At 41.6% G+C, this 17,611-nt stretch overlaps 1 protein-coding gene across 9 annotated transcripts in view; it reads right to left on the bottom strand.

Moving 5' to 3' along the window:
• Nucleotides 1-1,066: 1,066 nt before the first annotated feature.
• The window catches only part of LYRM7 (LYR motif containing 7), a 30,661-nt gene continuing 14,116 nt past the window's right edge, over nucleotides 1,067-17,611 (bottom strand). For 3 of the 9 annotated variants that reach the window (XR_008819412.1, XM_056324433.1, XM_056324436.1), the window contains 3 exons: nucleotides 17,504-17,606; nucleotides 13,912-13,999; nucleotides 1,067-12,376 (listed from right to left, as the gene is read on the bottom strand). Coding sequence is in view for 6 of the 9 variants with exons in the window: in XM_056324433.1 (XP_056180408.1) it covers nucleotides 13,914-13,999; nucleotides 17,504-17,606 (189 nt within the window). In the remaining 3 variants the exon portion in view is untranslated. Of the gene's footprint in view, nucleotides 12,380-13,911; nucleotides 14,000-16,367; nucleotides 17,607-17,611 lie in introns of those variants that run through there. The other 6 variants (XR_008819413.1, XM_056324434.1, XR_008819411.1 and 3 more) reach the window with 5 other exon arrangements.

Raw genomic sequence — 17,611 nt, 5'->3', positions numbered from 1 at the left:
GCTGGCAAATGTCCTTAGCTGTAGCTGAAAGAAAAACAAGTGAGATTCAATCAAGAAGAGTCACATCCAATTCACTTAGGAAACGCAGAGGCATATTGTTTTACCTGTGGCTTCTTAAGACTTTTGCATCCTAAAAGACAGGTGCCTCCTGAGACAGGTCAGGAGCTGGTTTTGCCAGGAGCTCTGTTATCACCCCAAGAGAGAGCAGCAGCACTGAGCTGAAGCAGGGGGAGATGTATGATGTATGAGGGTATGGTTTCACTGTCACCCTGAGCCAGTGTTAGCCCATGTTGCTGTTAAAGGAGCAGTCCTGCTCCTTCCATGACATCCAGTTGCTCAAGCTTGCTATGTGTTTGCACCAGTTGTAGCGATCCCTCAGCCATGAGATATGTCAGCTCTCTGATCTCATTGAAGGCCAATATTTCTTTCTTGAAGGCACAGTTTTCAACCAGATCAACAAACTGATCTGACTTGCCAAACAATTCCTAGCTTCAGTAGGAAAAATGTAGCAAGAACATGTATCCGGGAGCCAGGTGTAATTACCCTTTACAGTAGCAACTCCATCTCAGACCAGCTTAACCCAACAATTATATTATGCTGAAAAAAAGTCTTGAACACATGCTTTGCTCCACCAGAGCCACCTGGGTTTATGCCTTCAGTGTTCCCTTGTTTAACTTCCATTAGCATTACATTTGTTGAAATACATTTTTTGTCAAACACAGCTTGATAGCATCAGTATGTGGTTAAGCCAGCTTCAAACACCATTACACTGACATGAGAAACTTGCATGTAGCAGCAGGAAGCCTTTGGGTCTGTCCTTATGCCCCAGCAAAAGCACCAGTTAGTTCTACACAGCTGAGGTAGGGGCTAGCTTGTGCTATGGAGAAAGAAGCCCATGGAGACAGAGTTCAGATCCTGACCCGAGATCCACGCTGACAAGTGCAGCTACACAGTGCCAAAGCATCATAAGCTGTTATTTTGTGATCAGCTCCTCTAAGTCTCACCTGATGGCTCAAGTCATTCAAGAATTACCCCTATATGAATACGCAAGCACACACAGAGCATGTACCATAACCTAGGCATTTTATTAACAACAGAACCATAACTTTCAGGGCTGCTTCTTGGAAAAGCCAACAACGAACATGCTGTGTTTCTTCTTTATGTCTATGTTGTAGAAGACGACATTTTCTTCAGACAGTACATGCAAAAGAATCAAACAGCACACCCCAAACCTATTAAAGTAATTTACAAACTTCCAGCATGAAGTTTTTCATACAGTCATTGCTATCCTGTTGTGGGCACCAGCAAATTGTCCCCAGCTTTATTCTGGATAGTGCATGTCTGCCAAATGGTTATTGCTCAGAAAGTAATTTCCATGTGAAATATTTATTTTGTAGCATGGTAAAGATGTGTGTAATTCACCAGAGAATTGTGGTACTGCACCATATCTCACTGAATCAAATTTAACGAGTGATTGCTAACAAAAATTCCTGCTGTGAAAAGCAGAAAAATTAGAACTGTTGGGTCCCTGCAGATGTATTCTTCAGCTCCCAGATTTGCTATTCCAGATACAAAGCCCTAAAAATACTACTGCTTCACTGCTAAAAACCCCTTGAAAATAACCTTGTCAAGCCTAATATATGACAAGATGACAATACTGCTAATATCAAGACTTTTTACGCATATGTTTGTGAGTACATACACACACATGCAAATCACATACATGGTTATCAGACTCCTCACATGAGGAGGGTACTAAAACTGGGGATTACAAGACAAGGTACAGGTTTTGTACAAAAATGGACAAAACCAACAGGGACATGACCTCAAGCACTGAAGCCTAATGAGAAGTACGAGTAGGACATTTCTCTCCCAACAATATTGTTACATCCTTCTCATATACACACTGTGAAAAAGGACTTGACCTCTATCCCATTGTCCCGAGTCCCAGACCTGTGCCTTTCCTGCAAGACCTTTCATCCAGGTCTTAGATCTGCTGACATATCAGAGGAATACCAGGTAAAGAGACAAAGGCAGGCATTTTCTTCTCACTGAACCAGTGGGAAAACCCATTTCATGCAGCTTTCTCTTTGTGGGCAAAATAATTTAAAGATGAGAAATGAGAACTGCCTCTGTCCCCATCAGCTGTGAGGAGCAGGCCATCCAGATGCATGAGCAACTCCTACAGTGCCTACTGAAAACCAGGGGTTTTAAACAGGTAGCCTTAACCCACTCCACCTGAGGGCCGAGCTCTTGATTACTTTAATGAGGAAGAGATACTCCCTCCTAAGGAAAGTCTGTAATGCCACCATAATCGTTTTCTTTCTCCTGGTCCACTGTCACAGGTCTGCTTGTGGCCAGCTGTGAGCAGGTGCTATCCTGCTTCTTTGGCTACCCATGCTGCATATTCTGTTCCAGTTTAAGTGTCCTCTTGTGTGTTGTGGTTATGTGCACAGCTGCTGATCACTCATATTCACTTCTTCCATGGACCTATTCCCACCTCACCCCTTTGCCCTGACATTGTGCAGGGTACTCTGGCAAATAACAGAGCAATCTCCTCTTACTCTGTGCAGTCACTGTACTAAGTGCACACTCATCATCCTGCTCATGTGCTGTGGATGCAAATGCACTCCCGTCACCGCCAAGTTTTATAGTGGTCCCATTCCTGCAGCTAAACGCAGAAGACAGAAGAGAGAGGTAGTCACTCTAAAATGTATGCAGCTGTGGTATCACCCTGCCAGCACAACCTGACTGCGGTTCTCTGGCTACCAACCCGGCTTCCTCTGCCTTTGGGAACTATAATGTGCCCTAGTCCTTTCTGCTGATAGCATCAATTTTTTACCCTCAGCTGTCATTAATGCATGGGTCATTAACGGGCTGTGGATACATAGCCAACATTCATCCCATCTGGTAGCTCAGCGGCATCTGACCTCTCCTTCGTTCTGGACCAGGCAGCGTGGGCAGAGTTCATTACACTCCCCACACCGCCACACAGATGGACCCTCCAGATCCTGACGTGGATACCTCACTCCCCTCTTGGCTCCAGACATTTTCTTCAGACAATACATGCAACAGAATCAACAGCTAATTTCAAGAAGGGAGGGAGGGGAGTTACTGCTATGAAAACAGTTTTGTGCTTGCAGGGAAAATACTTTGAATATAAGAACTTCAAAGTAGGATAAGGGTGGTAAGAAAGAGATGTCAATCAAAGATTAATTTCCTGTTTTCTATTCAAAATAGTCCAATGCCACAACCAGTGCAGTATTTCCACCCTAGCATGGCCAGAGAGATTTTGTCCTAAACACTTACCCATTGCTATAAGCAGAATAGGAAGAAATAACAATATACAAAGTATTTTTTCTGTAAAATATTCGACGACCTGCTCTCTTTCTGTTGTTCTGGTATCCAAACTGTAAGTATAAATTCCCACAACCTACTACCATGATTACTGAAACTTCTTTCCCTTTGGTTTCCCACTGCCATTTAATCTATAATGCAGATCTTAAAACTGTTCTCCTTGGCTATAATCTTGACCTTGTCAACCCTCTTCATTACCTTTAGCTCAAGGCTGGTGTTCTGACCTTCCAGACAAGTGCAAGCCAGCTCCACTCCAGCAATTCAGCCTCTGCTGCATCTCACCCTCCACGACGCTGGGCTGCTGCCCTCATGTCGCAGTTTTCTCTTCCTGCAGCTGCCCTCAGCTGACCTCTTTCTGACTGTCTCTGGGCTTTTACTCCATGAAAATCTCTCCTTAGTTCCTGTTTCTGTCAAACCTCAACCTCAGTTTATGTGTCTCTGTTAACAAAATATACATACATGTCCTGAAATAAAATTTTCTGGTGATAGGCTGAGCAGCTAGGTCAAGTTTTTGTTGTACCCAGCTCGATTTCTCCCTTTGTTGCATCACGTTTTAAAGTAATTTATAATCTCTTATTTGCATTTTAAGGCCTCCTCCCCCTGGCATTTGTTTTTACTACTGTTAAAAATAATAAATAATTGTAATTTTTATTAATTTATATTGCAACTTTTGACTTTGCCAAGTTTGGTCTAAACCGCTAAATTAATCTTTTTGGAGTTTGTGAAGAAGCAGTCAAATCTCACTGAGAAATTAATTTCAGCAGACTACCATTTTGGAGACATTACACAGTTTCTTGTTACTTAATTTGTCCATTTCATAACTATAGCTCTACCCTCAACACCTGGCCTACCAAACTGAGACTAGGATAAAAATCCTTCTTTGAAGTACCCAGTTTAATTAGTTTTGCAACTGTGACATGCATAAGGACTAACAGACACACACTTGCTTTTCCTTCACTTATTGGTGTTTACATTCAAAGTACAATACAGAGAACTCCTTCAGGAGTTTGCCTCCAGCAAAAAAAAAAAATCCTGAAAATGAACCCCCCCACACACACACACACCCCAAACCCAAACGCAAACCCAAACCCATGTCCCCTTCCCTAAAATAATTTCTAGCCTGGAGTACTGCTTCTATCAGGAAGGAATAATAAAGAAATCTTCAGGGAAATCTGTACCTCATCCTCAGCCTGTAAACTGGCTTCGAAATGCAAAGATAAATCTGGGCTTCCTGAATTGCATGTGGCTTGCAAACAGTCCAGCTCTGGGCAGTACCTGCTGCTAATAGATAGTGCAATGAGATGGGGCTGCACGGGCCCAGAGGCTGTTGGATCACACCGAGTTCCTTGGCTAAAGGAGAAAAGAAACAAGGAAGAGTTTCTGTGGTCAGTATCATCATGTAATACTCTTTTCCTAACTGATCCTCAGGTTGCTGAACTCACTTGGCTTAACGGACAAAGAAAATCCAAGCAGGAAGCTCTTGCGTGACTGAAGGTAACTACAAATCCACTGTGCATTGTGTATGGAGGGAGCTGTTGAGAAGAATTCTGATCTTTTCAGAAACCCTCTGCAATTTCACCTTACCCAACTCTTCATCTTGGGGTGACGTCTGTCTCCCACAACCCCCCTGTCATCTCCCATGCCTTCCCCAGTACCTCTCTGCCTCTGCTTGTGCTCAGACACTGAGAACAGCCACATCCAGGGCTAGTCATTGCTAACTACCCCTGTTTAACTGGGCTAGGGGCCAGCCTGCAGCCCCCTTACCCCTACAGTGCTCTGATGTCCAAGATGAGGCTGGGAGTCTCCTGTCCCGCCTGTTAGATTATGTGACAGGCTATCGAGGCAGCTGCAATATTCGGGATATTGAACTGTGACTAGTGTGGGGGCTGAGGATGGCTGTGCAAGGAGGTTGGACACTGTGAAAAGTGCAGCACTGCCAGTTCCAGCACAGCACACTCCGAAATGCCAGTAATAGCAGCTGTGGGCTGAGCACGGGTACAACTAGCATTCCCCACTCCCATGCCATGTACTCCTCCCAGCAGTGTTCCAGGGACTGTCCCACTTGCAGGACCTATCCTCACCCAGTTTCATCCACCGGACAGGAGACTGGGCTGGAAATTAGCCAGAATACTGTCTGTCATTTGGAGCTCTGAAAAAGCAATTCTAAAATATCAGATCAGGTTTTTAATTAGAATGCCAAGAATCTATTCTCCATTTGCATCTCTAGTTTTCCAGTCTTTCCTGCAAGGACACACTACTACACACAATAAACGAGCCAGAGCACATAGGAAAGTCATAGAACACCTGCATGTTGGTGTTTGTGTTCACCTAAGGTTATCTGAAGATGTTCAGTTACACAGATGGACAGAAAACTAGAATACTTTATTATGTCAAACGTACTGTTCAAAAAATTAAACACATTGTTCAAATTATTCCTTAAGTCGGGCAGTATCTGTTAAAGCATCAATGTACCATAGGTAAAGGCATAGAGATGAGCATTATAAACCAAGCAAACTAAAATGCTAGATGCAGCATGTAACTTGACTTTTTGAAGTAGCATGTTCACAGCTGCCCAGCTGTGCAGGCATCCAGTAGTGTGAAGCTTTGTTTTCTTTGGCAATTTTGTTGCTCCATACCAAAATGCCATGTGAAAGTGCAGGTTACAAGGCCTGAAGAAGGCTTTGCTGGAGCTCTCTGCAGCTGATTCTTTGACTGTATCTTTTTTGACTATTACCCTCCTATAAATATATATGTATGAAATTAACTGTACTAGATATGCTTCTGAGATAACAGCCACATTGTCAGTGGAGATAGAACATGCAAGGTATGAGCCACAAAGCTACTTTCTTTGAAAAGAAATCCACCACCACGGTGAAGATCTATGCAGATATTCTCCAGGGTTAAAATTTAAAATGGCTCCAGAAATTAAATGAGTGGTTAAACAGTCTTTCTATTGATTTCTGTGTTGCGTTTAGGCTAATACTTACTGAAAGGCACCCAGTGCAAACAAAAGCTTGGCACACTTTGAAGATTATGCCACATCCTGCTTGCTTTACACGTCGAGGTGAATTCAATGAGATTGTTTCTGTGCACAAGGCAGGAAAGATTTACTCCCAAGTTCCTTATTACCTTGGCAAACTGTGGTTATAAAACACGCTGCCAGTTCTGCAAGCATTTAAACACTGCATTTAATTGGGCTGTTTATATAAGCAGGGGCATGTATTTACTCAAACACTGACCAGATCAAATTCTATGCCATAGCTGGAATTTTTATATAAAGTCATGCTTTAAGGAGGTAAGGCACTCCTTATAGAAAGTGCCTTCCCATTGCTGCAGCAGTAATGGTGTGGGTGAGAGCTACACACCCAGGGGCTTTAAACATGTATTTCCATACAGCGCCTTGTTGTGAGACTGATGGTTAAAGATAAGGCAACAAGAAGCGCTGGCCTTTCTGGTTTTAAGGGACTCGGGATATCTACAGTGATTTACATGTTGCATATACAGATATCTGGCACATAACAGGCTGCTGCTGTCAACTCTTCTTGCAGTTCAGCAGGAGCAGAAAAAACCATGAACCTCTCAAAAAGAATCATCTGAGATACCTGGCCTATGGTTGGCATCAGTCCCTGTATATGGGCAAAAAAGGAACATTTTGTTTCTCAGCCAGCAAGATAATGACAAAAGTCTTGAGGGAAGACAATCAAGACAGAGATGGCCAACAGAAAGAAAAGACTGAGAAAAAGACGTTTTCTGCACCTTGGCTGAGACTGCTCTGATTATTGTAGCCAAGTCAGAGTTTGCTTGAGCCAACACTGTGCAGGTAAACAGAACCAGAACTTCACACTTACTAGACACTGCCCACAATCCTGGAATAGCTGTTAAAAGAACCCAAAACATGCGGAGCATTTCCACTGACTCAAGTGGGATTGAGTTTCTGCACATTTAACTTGGTGGAAATGTCAGCAGAGTCCCTTCAAATGATTTATAGATGATTCTTTTCAGGAGTAGAATATTCAGAATCCATCTGCTGGGTAAGCATTAAATAATACCCGTGCTAATACAGTGTTAACAGTTAGTACTTGACAACATCTGTCAAATTGGCTCTGCAGAGACTTCCTGAAGGGCACATCGTATTTGGTTCGTGTGGCACAGTTTTAATAGCAAGGGGCTACAGGGGTGGCTTCTGTGAGGAGATGCCAGAAGCTTCCCCCATGTCTGACAGAGCCAGTGCCAGCTGGCTCCAAGATGGACCCACCGCTGGCCAAGGCCGAGCCCATCAGCGATGGTGGTAGCGCCTCTGGGACAACGTATTGAAGAAGGAGGGAAAACTGCTGCTGCACAACTGCAGCTGGAGGAGAGGAATCAGAATGTGTGAGTAAACTACTCCACACATCCAGGTCGGTGCAGAAGGAGGGGAAGGAGGTGCTCCATGTGCTGGAGCAGAGATTCCCCTGCAGCCTGTGACAAAGACCATGGTGAGGCAGGCTGTCCCCCTGCAGCCCATGGAGGTTAATGGTGGAACAGATACCCCCTGCAGCCCATGCAGGATCCCTGGATGGAGCAGGAATGGAGCAGGTGGATGTGCCTGAAGGAAGCTGTGACCTGGTGGAGATCCCACGCTGGAGCAGGCTCCTGTCAGGACCTGTGGATCCATGGAGAGGGGAGCCCAGGCAGGAGCAGGTTTGCTGGCAGGACGTGTGACCCTGTTGAGAACCCACACTGGAGCACTCTGTTCCTGAAGGGCTGCACCTCGTGGGAGGGACCCATGTGGGAGCAGGGGATGAGTGTGAGGAACCCAGCCTCTGAGGAGAAAGAAGCAGCAGAGACAGTGTGTGATGAACTGACCACAGCCCCCATTCCCTGTTGCTGCTGGAGGGGAGGAGGTAGAGAAATGGGGAGTGAAGTTGAGCCCAGGAAGAGAGAGACAGGGGGAAAGTGTTTTGAGGTTTGGGTTTATTTCTCATTATCTCACTCTGATTTGACCAGTAAAAACACTAATTTCCCCAGGTTGAGTCTGTTTTGCCCATGATGGTAACTGGTGAGTGATCTCCCTGTCCTTATCTTAATCCATAAGCCTTCTGTTATATTTTCTCTTCCCTGTCCAGCTGAAGAGGAGAGACAGAGCAGCTCTTGTGGGCACCCAGCTGTGGCCAGAGTCAATGTACCACACACAGGCAGGAGAAGTCAAATGCACAATGTTCATACATAAACTATTAAGACAAAAAAACCCCAACTAGCTGCTCACACAATTTTCATCTTAAGTCATCTAGCAGGAAGACTTTCTGCTGTACAGACCACCGAACCAAGCACAACACATCTTTTTTTGTACTCTCACCTTGTCTCCTAATTTTCTGTTAAGTGTAAGAATCTCGTTCCCTTTCAGCTTCCGCTGCCTTCGGTGTGGTTGAGCACATTGTTTCTAAATTACTTTAACATACATATAATACAGCTGGTACAACTCATTGTTTTCCCAGCACCCAGCTGAGTCCTCATTCCTACTCATTCTCATGTGTCTACTGCACATGCTTTAGTATTGTCAGAGGTGAGACTTCAAACATCTAATAAAAAGGGTGTCCTTTTCTGGAGGCAATACTTTGCTAAGAGAGGATACTGAGCAGGCCCTAAATGACATCAGTGAAAGTGGCACTTCATGCTCTTCTTGATACTCAGCCTGTATTTTCTCCACTTCCTCTTAGCCCGTTACAGGCTGTCAAACCATCCCAGCCTTACCTTAACTCCTGGGGGCATACATTTGAAAGATAGCCATATTGTTAAAGTACACTATTTTACACCAGCCAGAACTACAGCTCATTCCTCTTAATTTCCTTATGTATATAGGTACTTCCTTGGAGATTACCATTTAGCTAATCTTAGTTTCTCCTAACTTCACACTGGAATGAATACAAAACATTCTTTCTTTATCTGTTTCAATGGATATTACTCTAACTTTTTCCACCTCTTTTTAGTAATGCCTAGTGATTTCCAGATATGAAACTGTCCTCTAAATAATCGATAAAAGAACAGAATTCGTAACACTTCTTTTCCTATTGCTAAAATGTACTGTCTCGTTACTTCCACAGAGTTTGCTCTTCTAGGATTCAACAGGATTTCAGTTTCAAAGCTGTGCCAGATGTTGCAGGCAGTTTAGTTCAGACGCTTTTGTGCTTTTTTTTTTTTTTTACTATTTCAGTTTTCCGTATTTATTTTCTTTCTTTGACATGGAGCAGAGGGAATAGTACTTAGGAGAAGTCCCTGAGAGATCATCTGACAGCTTCTGTGGTTTGAATTACTGTCTATTTGAATACATTATTCTAGGTAACTACCTAATCTGTTAGAAAATTATGTTTTAAATAAATGGAACTGTATAAAAGCAAGGTGATGAAATATGTAGCAAGATTTACTGGATGTCTTGGTCACAGAAATAATGTTGCGTACTTCATTCCCTGATTTGGGGTTGGGGTTTTTTTGCACTCCTTTTCCCTTGCATATTTGGGGTCGTCTGCCCTGAAATGATGACAGAATGTGTGTGCCAGCATTTGCATGGTTTTCCTCCATTTTAAGTGTTTCTAGTTTCAAACATTCATTGATATGTGGTTAAAGGACAGTGAAAAAAATCCCAGCTTGCATCTTAAAGCAGAAATTCAAACTACAAATCTGTTGTAAAGGAAAGTACAGTAAACAGCATGCTGTGAAGTGGGATTCACCATTGGATGTAACTGGTGCCTTGCAACATGTTTCCCATCTGACAAAGGCAGGTAATGCACCCTTTCCAACTCTGTCCCAGGTATTTTGTTTGTGGGAGTCATAAATTCCCAAAATTTTGTCTTTCACATAGTAGCTAAAGCAAATCAGTGCTGAGGAATGTACTTGCCACAGTTCCACCTGCCTGAGGCCTTCCTCCATGGTTTCTTCTCTAAACACACACCAGAGGCATTGCAAAATGAACCTCACTATTTCTAGAGACCTTTTTTCTGTTCTTTTAAAAAAAGTATTTGTATTGTTACCTTGAATCGCTATGTTTCATTTTCTCGTACCTAACATGCTTATAATCTGTTTAATTCCGTATTTTGATTAAATTGTGACAAACTGTGAGCTTAACACCTCACGTGGGCATATCTACAACATTATCAGAAAGTAGTATGGGTATATTTGAAGTTCTTATATAATCCTCACTATAACATTTCATAGTTTTACAGTTTCCTTATAGGGGCAATTATCTTCCTTCATTCTCTGTAAGGGATAAAAATACAGACAGAAATCTCTGCAAGTCATTGCAGCTGAGTACTTATTTAAGTCCCACTGAATACACTGAAATAAAGCAAAAACTTAGGCAGAATTATACAGAAAAATGGCTGCAAATCAGATAACTGATAAATCTTCCTGTTCAAAGAAGTTATTTTTGCACATGCTGCAGTCCTAATTATAACTACAATGAAGCATAATCAACTGCAAATTAAAAAAAAATATTTGCCTTTATTATATCTGTATTCAATTTTCTGTTCCTCTTCAGTCCACATATCATCAGTCTTCCTTTCGCCTTCAGTCTGCACTGCAGACTATAAATAATGAAAATCTGACATTTATTTATACTGGGAAAATGTTTCAATAACCATTAAGTACATTGACATTTTTGTTCCACTAGTGCAGAAGTTGTCCTTTATTCGATTCACTCTTCCTTCTATGAATTTAAATGCTTTCCTCCTCATTCATATGCTCATTCATTTAATTTCATTTATCAGTTTGACAGGAGCCAGCCTCACCTCAGCTACTACTGGACAACACTGCAGGGTCCAGTGAGACCACTTGTCTGCTTTTATTTCCACAAAGCATGTTCAGAGGAAATTTATTGAGAAAACCACAGGCACAATTAAATACTAGTGACCAAAAAAATCTGCCATGTCCTTAAAATTAAAGGGAAATTCCTTCAGGGACTATTTCCAGCTAGGTAACGACTCCTTTGCCCTTTCGCAGTGCTATGGTGTTATATAGGAGATTCTTCCCTGATGATCCAGTATAACATGTTGGCCAAACTGCTACGGAAATTTTACTATGTATGTAGCCTTTGAAATCATATCCGAAGGGATCACAGTCTGAAAGCCATATTCTTTGTGTTGTGACATAGCTAGACACAGCTAACTGTGAAAAGTGCAGTTTTGCTCCTTCTCAGTAAAAGCACTTGTGGCTTTTAAAAACATGGGCCAAGTTTGTGCTGAGTGTCCAAAAATCCTCCAAGAAAACTGACTTCAGGCTGTACCTCTGCAAATGTCAGGAGGAAATCTGAAGCAGAGGACAGCAGCCCTTCCAAACAGAAAGTGTGTGAATGGACTGATAAAGATCTACACAGAAACATCAGTGCTGGCTCATCTGCAGGTGGACAGCAATGGACCAAAGATCTTAAATACACACTTGGAAAGGGAAGGAAGCTTTGCAATGACCTTTTAATTTTTTCCTTTACAAACTGACTGGGAAAAGTGCAGAACTGCACTTATGGGTCCCTGCCTGTTTCCACTACTATAGCTGTACCGCACAGAGAACACAGTAACAAAATTCCCATGCTCAGCTACGGAGATGTCTTTCAGCTGTAAAGGGCAGTTCAGGAGTAACTAGATCAACATTTGCACATAGCTTCTGACCTCGGAGAGCAGGGCTGCTGCTACTACAGCAGCAGGTGAAACAGTAGAACAGTAGAACTGTTCCAGATTTTACGGCATGATGCAGAGAATGCCATCCTCCCTCCCAGTTCTACAGACCATTTATTTAATCCTGACTAATTTTGACGTCAAGCCATAGCCTTCTGGGTAGATGAGAAGGAAAGCTGAAGCACATACTGCAAGAAAAAGGAAAACATAATTTGAAAAGTAGATGCTTTTACTTCTGTGTTCGATGGAAACCGGATTAGTGAAGTGATAACTAAATGGAAATACTTACTTATAAAAAAAGGAAATTATTTAAACTTACTGCTATTTATCAAAGTATAAAGATGCATCCTTCCTCTCTTTTCCTCCCCTCTGGTTTATTCCTGCTAGCAGAAATAAAAAGTCACAGGAAAGCTAAATTTTTAAAAAACTGAATAAAGCTATCAGAAAAGCTTCAATAGTGAAGTCTTTCAACAGAATTAGAGAGATCTGTATGTCTACACCACAGATTGACCCCGTACAAACAACATACACTGTACCTGCAAAGATTAACTGGACTTCTAGTAGAGTTCCTTTGTAGCTGTAAAATACCAGCCTTAATACTGAAATCATGTTGCAATTTGTGCTTTGTGTTCAATAATTAATTTCCCATAAAGCTAAAGATCAAAGAATTGACAGCCCACCAAACTCCAGAGTTTAGGATTAAATTGTTGCAAGTTGTTTGGAAAGAGTTATCTAAGGTAAGGAAGTACTAGGATTCAGCTCTTCCTGTAAGCTGGTCAGCCTTTATTTTTAGTTTTCAATTGTCAATATTTTTTTTCCCCTTTTGTAAAGGAAGTGTAAAGAACTGCCAGTACTGGAAGCTCAATTACTTTATGTACAGATCCAGTATCATACAAACAGGCCTGCTGATGCTACGCAGCATTCAGACTAGTTCAGCTCCTTCAGCTGGCATGACCTCTAAGAGAAAGAATAAATGCTAATACTACATTTAGTCACTGAAGTTGCCACAGGTTTGTTGATCTCGTATTACCATAAAACCTGCCCGAGAACTCGGCACCTTGGGGAAGGTACCAACCACTTTTCCAAATTAAACTTTTAATGCCACTTCCAGACCAACTCTTGTGGAGTCACTTTGTGGTGTACAACAGCACTTCCTATAAATATAGCAACTAAATGCTTCCTTTAACAAAGTGCACAGGAACAGCAAAGAGGATTAATTTGGCCCTGCTAAATTAGAAAAGCCACTTTGTTTCACCTGAAGACCAAAGATTTCAACACAAATCCTACCCACGCAAAGAAAATCAACTAATAGATGAAATCTATCACTTCTGGTTTATGTATGCCTATTGCAAAGGTACCATGCTTCAATCTTCTCCTCACCTATTATTTACATAAAAAACCTGAAGAAACCTTGTATTTGAAACCATTAAATCAGGAAGAGGGAAAGGTGTTTAGAACAACCCCCAAACTTAGTATTTAAACAGGAAATATTCCTTGGCTGTATTTAATGCTTTCATTAAAGCCACAGTGTACACAAAGTTAACACTTCATCCCCGGCAGACGCTGTCAAAAGCTGAAGTGTTTAGAGTTTTCTTATGTGTAATCACAGACTTAACATCTGTTCTACCAAGTTCTGTGTAAGCATATAACTACCTCAAGTAGACCTGGAACTTGTCTTTTAAATACCAAACTACTAGCTGTTTCTGTATCTGTATCTGTACAGATCAAGAAGACACCTCCAGAGAGCAACACTCAGTGGTTACAGCATACTGATCTCAGCTATAGCAGCTGAATTGTAGTACATCTAAGCAATCAGTGAGCCCTTTTCAACAGAATTTCCTGCCTGCCCACAGAAGATTTCAACAGATTTTTTTGATGGAAGACATAGTCAAACTACAGTTCAGAGAACTATTACCTTTAAAGTTTATCTTTTGAGACTGATGATGTGTACTCTGGAAGAAAGGCATACTTGTCTGCTCTAAAATTCTGCAGTTTCAGTAAACCTGAAAAGTTTAAGGTGATTGAATCATGTTACTGTAAGCCTATTAAATTACCCTTTCTGTAATCAACATTTTCACCTCCCAAATAATTTTGTGAAAGCTCCTGTAATGTTTTCAACAGTTTCAGCTAACACTTCAAACTTTGCAGAAGGAATGCAACAACAGTTCCTGTCATTTTAACACTATTTATTATTAATTAATTAAAGATATATATATATAAGCACAAAGCCATCAGTATCCAGAACAGATTCATACTCAGAGTAAAATGGAAATGGAAGCTGAGGAGATGAGTCGGTACTGGAACACAAACCAACAGGTATACATGGAATAGGGGGAAGAAGAACAGCCACTACCATCAACTAGCACAGCGTTCTGAGAAATCTTTAATTACCAGCTGCTCACTAAGCAGTTTTATGAGAGTCTTTCAAGGCTGGCAAATTAAATTTACAGAAAGCAAACACCTGCTGGGCCCAGACAGTACCAACTCTGAGATACTTTTAGGCTCAATTCCCTATTTGGATTCCTGTTTATCCTGGATACCCTCCTGGATTTCTACTGAAGAACACATTGAAACAAGAGCAATGAACATGCCTGTCAGTCTCCTACATTAGTAGTCTTTTGCCTATCAACTTCATTTTCCTCATCTCAGCCCTGCAAAATTCAGTTTGTCTTTGCTGCCCTGGAATGCACACAGCTGGGACATAGAATGTTAGTGCACAGACCACAAACATACTGCACAGGAGTGTAACAGGAATTGTTTGGAAGGCTGTTAAATTCTACCAACATATTTTTATCAGGTCCTTTATTTTCAGCAGTTGTGTATGCTATTCAGGTGACTCATTCTATATTATCTGATTATTCTAAGTTATAGGTAAAATGAAGCTCACAAAATGCCTGACAAATCCCAAGCCTAATCCTGTAAATTGACATTTCCACACTATCTGTCTATTAACATGTTAATCCTTGTTAAAAATAAAAACCTAAAACACATGACAGCAGGATACCAAAGCAATAGTCACATGAAAATATTCCTCCACTTGTGGTTTCCTCAAACATCACACAAAAGACCGCCACCTACTGTTGACATTACTGTACCTTTCAGTATGTATTTTGCACAGTAACAGGCAATACTATTTTACATCACTACCAAGAGTGAAGACCCACTCGGCCTCAGTTCTACAAAAAACATCTGAAGGATAACATCACTAATACCCTAATCCCACTGCCTAAGGCAATGGGTCTACGGAGATGCATTGCCCCCAGTTCCAGCGTGCCATGGGAATACCTTAATAGCCGTACAATTTGTCATTGCCAGACCTCTGTTTAAAGCAAAAATAATGAATCATTTTGCTTGAGGTAATGTTTTCTCTTTACAGCTGCAACTACATTCTACTTTCTCGCCCTTGCACACCCCTGTCTTATGCTCCTTATGGGAAAGAAGTCAATGTAGGCAGACTGCAGAGGGATGGGAAACCAGGCACAGAATATGCCTTGTCCTTGGGGAAGTAACCAACACAAAAGGCCTAGAACAGCCCAACCCCTACACGTTTGCTCTGTAGTGGAGCTACTAAGAGCGCAACAAATAGCAAGAGCAGTACTTATTTCATTCCGTTTCTCACCACCGGCTGGCTGCCTTCTAGCTACAACACAGAGAATGACTGCGATTGAAAGAGGCTTACCGACCATGGACTTGCTGCTGGCTGCCCTGCCCATGGCGGCCAGGAGCAACAGTTTTAAAGCAGTACTGGCTGCACTGACTTGTTGTGTGAGGAAAACTGGACGCAGGCGCTAGTTTTCCATTTTAATCAGTGACGCCATGTCAAAACCTACACAGATATGCAATATTGGTATCTCGGAGGCTTGTTAAACAGGATCACTGGGACCTCGAGTAGAGCTGAAAGGTACGACTGGGCTACCTCACTCCTGTGTGAGCTATTTAGATCCTTGTATGGTGCCTGTAACTGATCTCACTGAGAAGATTCTATGTTATCACTGTCACTGTATCTGGTTCCCATTAAAATGGAAGTGAACAGATCATTGTGATGAATTCCTCAAGAGACAAGTAAGTGTCCTTTAAAACAACGCAAGTGATAAGGGCTTAGTAACTAAACTTACCACAAATTTACCCCAGGCAAGTCAGATCACTTGTAACTAAGCAACATGCCTCTTTTCTTTGGAGAATGCCTCAGTAAGTCACTCGTATAATCACAAGATAAAACTAAAACCTTAAATTCATAAACCATACGATCTAAACCAGTGTCTTTAGGTTAGGTTATGGCTGGGTTGTCTTATTCTGCTGTCATCTAAGAACTCAAACCCTGCCATTCCTGTTTGTTCAAAGGTGTGGAGAAGAAAAACACTACACTCACTCTACCATCATTAAAACCTGAATAATTTATTCATATAAACCTTAAGAACTCTCCCAATCACAGTATATTAGTGTACAATTATGAAAACTTCAGAAATCATGCTTTTGATGCAAAGCTTAAATTTAATGGTAGGTGCCACAAGATGTTTTTTAATTACTTCAAAGCAACATATGATTGACAACACAAAAAATTATAAATAAATATTAACAGGATTAAGAACTGCATTTTAATTTGCATAGTTCTGAAAAACTCCAGACTGCTAGGTGTCACCGTTTAACCCCAGCTGACGAATAAGCACCACACAGCCGCTCTCTCACTGCCCCCACAGTGGGGTGGAAGAGAGGATCAGAAGAGTAAAAGGAAGAAAATCCTTGGGTTGAGGTAAAGACAGTTTAATAGGTAAAGCAAAAGCCACGCACACAAGCAAAGCAAAACAAGGAATCCATTCACTTCTTTCTATTGGCAGGCAGGTGTTCAGCCATCTCCAGGAAAGCCGGGCTCCATCACATTTAACAGTTATTTGGGAAGACAAACGGCATCACTCTGAACATCCCCCCATTCCTTCTTTTTCCTCCAGTTTATACACTCAGCATGACATCATATGGTATGGAATATTCCTTTGGCTACTTCAGGTCAGCTGTCCTGGCTGTGTCCCCTCCATATGTCCTGTGCCGCTCCAGCCCTCTGGCTGGCAGGGCCTGAGAAACTGAAAAGTCCTTGACTTGGTATAAACATCACCCAGCAACAACCAAAACTATCCCTGTGCCATCAACATTGTTCTCACATCAGATCCAAAACACCAAACTGCACCAGCTACTAAGAAAATTAACTCTATCCAGGACACTAGGAAACAAGCTCTATCTGATGTCTGCCAAAATTAAAAACATTTCTGGCTGAAGTAACACAATTCAGCAGTGTATTTTTAAAAGAACTTATTTTTAAGACTGTGTGTCTTGAGTTTCCATGGAAGTGTTAGTTTCTTTGACAGAAGTGCACGATGGTATCACAGCATACAGTAAAATAGGTGACTTGGTTTCAGTCTCCGTTTTTCTGGTAACAATATTAAACTGTTCTTAAATTTAGCTTTAAAACAGGTATTCACTATTGGTTTTCAGAGATCTCATTACAGGATATTAACCTTCTGGGGAGAATGGCATATTTTCCTCAGGATTCATGCTTTTTTGTTGGTTTATCAAAATAAGGAGTGTTGTCTTGTAGCAGGTCTTTCCTGGGTACAAGCACTGTA

This window comes from Falco biarmicus, chromosome Z (genome assembly GCF_023638135.1).
Source record: "Falco biarmicus isolate bFalBia1 chromosome Z, bFalBia1.pri, whole genome shotgun sequence".
Lineage (NCBI taxonomy): Eukaryota > Metazoa > Chordata > Aves > Falconiformes > Falconidae > Falco > Falco biarmicus.
Note: the sequence above shows the minus strand (reverse complement) of the source record. Positions and strands in the feature narration are given on the sequence as shown.